At 35.0% G+C, this 3,618-nt stretch overlaps 1 protein-coding gene across 1 annotated transcript; it reads left to right on the forward strand.

The window, feature by feature from the left end:
- Positions 269-2,938, forward strand: LOC109227127 (photosystem II 22 kDa protein, chloroplastic). Its single transcript, XM_019392160.1, has 4 exons — positions 269-704; positions 1,033-1,149; positions 1,646-1,895; positions 2,521-2,938. Exons 1-4 carry the CDS (start codon positions 498-500, stop codon positions 2,763-2,765), a joined length of 819 nt encoding a protein of 272 aa, XP_019247705.1. The 5' UTR covers positions 269-497; the 3' UTR covers positions 2,766-2,938.

Consider the following 3,618-nt stretch of genomic DNA (forward strand, 5'->3'; position numbering starts at 1 on the left):
CATGCCTGAGTTTCCTTTATCAATCTTCAAAACTAACCTTCACTTGGGCCACCATATTATTTTTTTGTTCCTATTATTTACGGCACCCTTTTGATCATTCTCAGAAATTTTTACTGTGGACCAAGATGAGAAATAGTGTACTCCTACTACTTAAACCATAAATAGAATAAAAGTATATACGTAGACATTTGATTTGAGAACCAAGATACAACCAAAAAATACACAAGGGACCGCACAAAAGAGGGACATTTTACTTCACAAGCGCACAAAGTACATAGGTGGACGTGGTCGCTCTATCAACTCTCACTTTCTATCCTAGTTCAGTGATAACAATCTCAACCTCAAAAATCTCCAGAATCAAAATAAATGGACACCATTCATTTTCTATAAAAACCAAGATATCATAAAAAATTAATGAACTGAATTCTTGTTCAAACTTCTTCTTCTTCTTCTAACTTAAAGGGAACTCAAGTTTTCAAGAGCAAAAAGAAAAAGACATGGCTCAAACAATGTTGCTGACAGCCAATGCCAAAGTTGATTTAAGGAGTAAAGAATCCTTAGTTGAAAGACTAAAGCCTAAGCCTTTGTCTTCTTTCTTTTTGCCTTCTCTTCCTTTGAAATACCCTTCTGCTTCTTCTTCTTCACATTTCACAAGTACTACTGTTGCTCTTTTCAAGTCTAAAGCCAAAGCTCCTGCCAAAAAGGTTAGCTACTTATTATATTTGAAAAGAATAAGTCCACATCCCCTTTAATTCTGAGTTTTGTTTATTTACATTTATCGCACTACTAAAAAAGATTAGCTACAAACTTCGTTGCTAATCTGCCACTAAATTATCCGTAGCTGACAGAATATTTTGATAATCTGTCGCTAATTCCGTTAAGTAGGATTAACAACGAATTTTGCTATTTAACTGCAAAATTTGTTCATCACTAATTCCTGTTTTGTAATACCATCTTTCTTTAATTGGTCTATATTACATATGTAATTTGTTGAATATCTTATTTTTAAATTTAATTTTGATGGAGCAACAGGTTGTACCAAAGCCAAAGGAAAAAGTTGAAGATGGGATTTTTGGAACCTCAGGAGGAATTGGTTTCACTAAGCAAAATGAGCTCTTTGTTGGCCGTGTAGCTATGATTGGTTTTGCGGTGAGTACTTCGATTAATTAGTTTATCATAATTTTTTAATGGTTCTTAAAATAAAAATAAACAAAATACTTTTGTTATTCTACTAAAGGCTCAATATTATAGTATTACATAGTTAGACAAATGAGTCGCGTCCCAAGGCCAAAGTTTTATTTTATTGAACAGGTAACGGATAATGTGGTATCAGTTCGAAAACAATATTCGGACTCGATGCATGTATAGTCATAACATGTAGATTTGTCGTAGATAAGTGATAATTATATTAATTAAAATTTTGTGTTGACTTGCACTTGTTGCTATTATATAGCTTTGTCTAGTGATAATTCAATGTAAAAATTCATATTAATTATATATAGAGCTCTGCAACATTTTTTATAGTAAAATGCATGTCAAACATAATTGTAAATTCAAAAATTACAATTTTATGTCCAAAGGCCAACTAAAATTTAAGTGATATTTCCTGCTATACAGCACTAATGCATGTAATGATGTAATATAGGCATCTTTGTTGGGAGAAGCAGTAACAGGAAAGGGAATATTGGCACAACTGAATCTTGAAACTGGAATTCCAATCTATGAAGCAGAGCCACTACTATTGTTCTTCATCCTATTCAATCTGCTTGGAGCCATTGGAGCTTTGGGAGACAGAGGAAAATTTGTTGATGACCCTGCCCCTGCTACTGGTCTTGATAAGGCTGTTATCCCTCCTGGCAAAGGCTTTAAGGCTGCTTTAGGTCTTAGGGAAGGAGGTAAAAACTAATAAGCGCCACTTTTTCTTCATATATATTATGTATACTTGACGAGGGTTGGCCAGCTTATTGTTTTTGGCTTGTTTTAAGCATCTATAGCTTTGTCAAACACCGAAAAAGGCTAAAAAGAGCTTAAAAGCTGATTTGACCACCTTAATAGCCAATCCAAACCCCCTCTAAACCCTTGGGGGTGGCCGAATTGGTTGAGCTGGGGACTTCACAAATTGGAGGTCTAGAGTTCGAAACCATTTGCATGCCTCTTCAGTCGAGCTTGTCGCACGAGGCTTGCTATCAATGGAGTTTACCTTGTGCGCACCAGAAGGGTAGCGGCCAGAGGCGGATCTATGTGTTAGAATGAGGGGTCACTGGACCTCGTAAGTTTCGGCAGAATTTTTTTATATGCATATGTATATATCTTGAAATGGTTAATTTAAAGCACTTGGCACCCTAAATACTAAAACCCTTTAGGGGGCACTGGTTGAGCAAAATACTATGCCCCATCGCGTAAAAATCGTGGATCTGCGTCTAGTAGCGGCTACGGGTTATATATTTTAGTTTAGAGGTGTACAAAATAATCTTTAGTTTGTTTGGCCTTCGATTTAACTAAAGTTTTGTATGTATGCAGGTCCTCTATTTGGATTCACAAAGGCAAATGAGTTGTTTGTAGGAAGATTGGCACAACTGGGAATTGCTTTCTCCATTATAGGAGAAATTATCACAGGGAAAGGAGCTTTGGCACAACTTAACTTTGAGACAGGTGTCCCAATCAATGAGATTGAGCCCCTTTTGTTGTTTAACATTGTCTTCTTCTTCATTGCTGCCATAAATCCAGGAACTGGCAAATTTGTCACTGATGAGGAAGAGGAGTGAAGATATATAGACTAGTTAGTTTCTGTTGTGTAGCTTTTTCTAATAAACTTAATTTATATTTCTTCATAGTTGTGTGCACTCCATCGTTATTATCTTATTTAATTTCCAGCAAAAATGACTAATGTGGAAGTGCAAATGATTGGAAGTTTAAGTGTCCTATTGTAATGAGAAAACGATTATACGTCTCACTTCCCTCTCACGGTTCATGAAGAAATTCAAAGGTAAAAGAAAATTGTTTACCTCGAAAATACGAGTAACAATTAAATTTGATTTGTGGTTTTAAAAATATGTGATTTAGTTCAATACCAATTAATAATCAAGAAATATGAAGTAGAAATGAAAGAGATAAGTGAATCAAACCAATGTTACTTGACAGTAATGACCTCGAGACGGGCTAAGAGCAATAAAGTAAGAAATAGAGCAAAAGGATTAGAGCTAAAGGACAATGCTGATGAACAGTAGGCAAAAAGTAGAGAGTATATTCTTTTCTCAGTGATTAGATGATGTTACAAACGTGATTCAGCTCGTAAAGACTCTGTTTAGTAGTGTAGGCATATAAAATTTGTATGAATTAAATTCATAAATTTATTTGGACTTATTTTAAATTCAACATATATTGGTCCGAATAAATATTATGGGCTAACATAATTGGATTAATTGTATAATATATATGGATTAAATAAATAAGTCTTAATCCATTGGGCTAGCCCATTTAATTGGGCTAAAGTGATGAGCCCACTTCCTTAAGCCCAAGATGTTATCTTCCTAGAGGCCAAATTTGGTACCACATGTCATATGACGTGGCACGCAAGTCAAGCGGAAGAGCCAATAGGATCATATCACGTGTCAAACT

This window comes from Nicotiana attenuata, chromosome 6, assembly GCF_001879085.1.
Source record: "Nicotiana attenuata strain UT chromosome 6, NIATTr2, whole genome shotgun sequence".
Lineage (NCBI taxonomy): Eukaryota > Viridiplantae > Streptophyta > Magnoliopsida > Solanales > Solanaceae > Nicotiana > Nicotiana attenuata.

Coding starts and splice junctions, on each gene's coding strand:
- LOC109227127 (XM_019392160.1), top strand. CDS start 498: ATGGCTCAAACAATGTTGCTGACAGCCAATGCCAAAGTTGATTTAAGG. Junction 1,150..1,645: donor TAGCTATGATTGGTTTTGCG/GTGAGTACTTCG, acceptor GATGTAATATAG/GCATCTTTGTTGGGAGAAGC. Junction 1,896..2,520: donor TTTAGGTCTTAGGGAAGGAG/GTAAAAACTAAT, acceptor GTATGTATGCAG/GTCCTCTATTTGGATTCACA.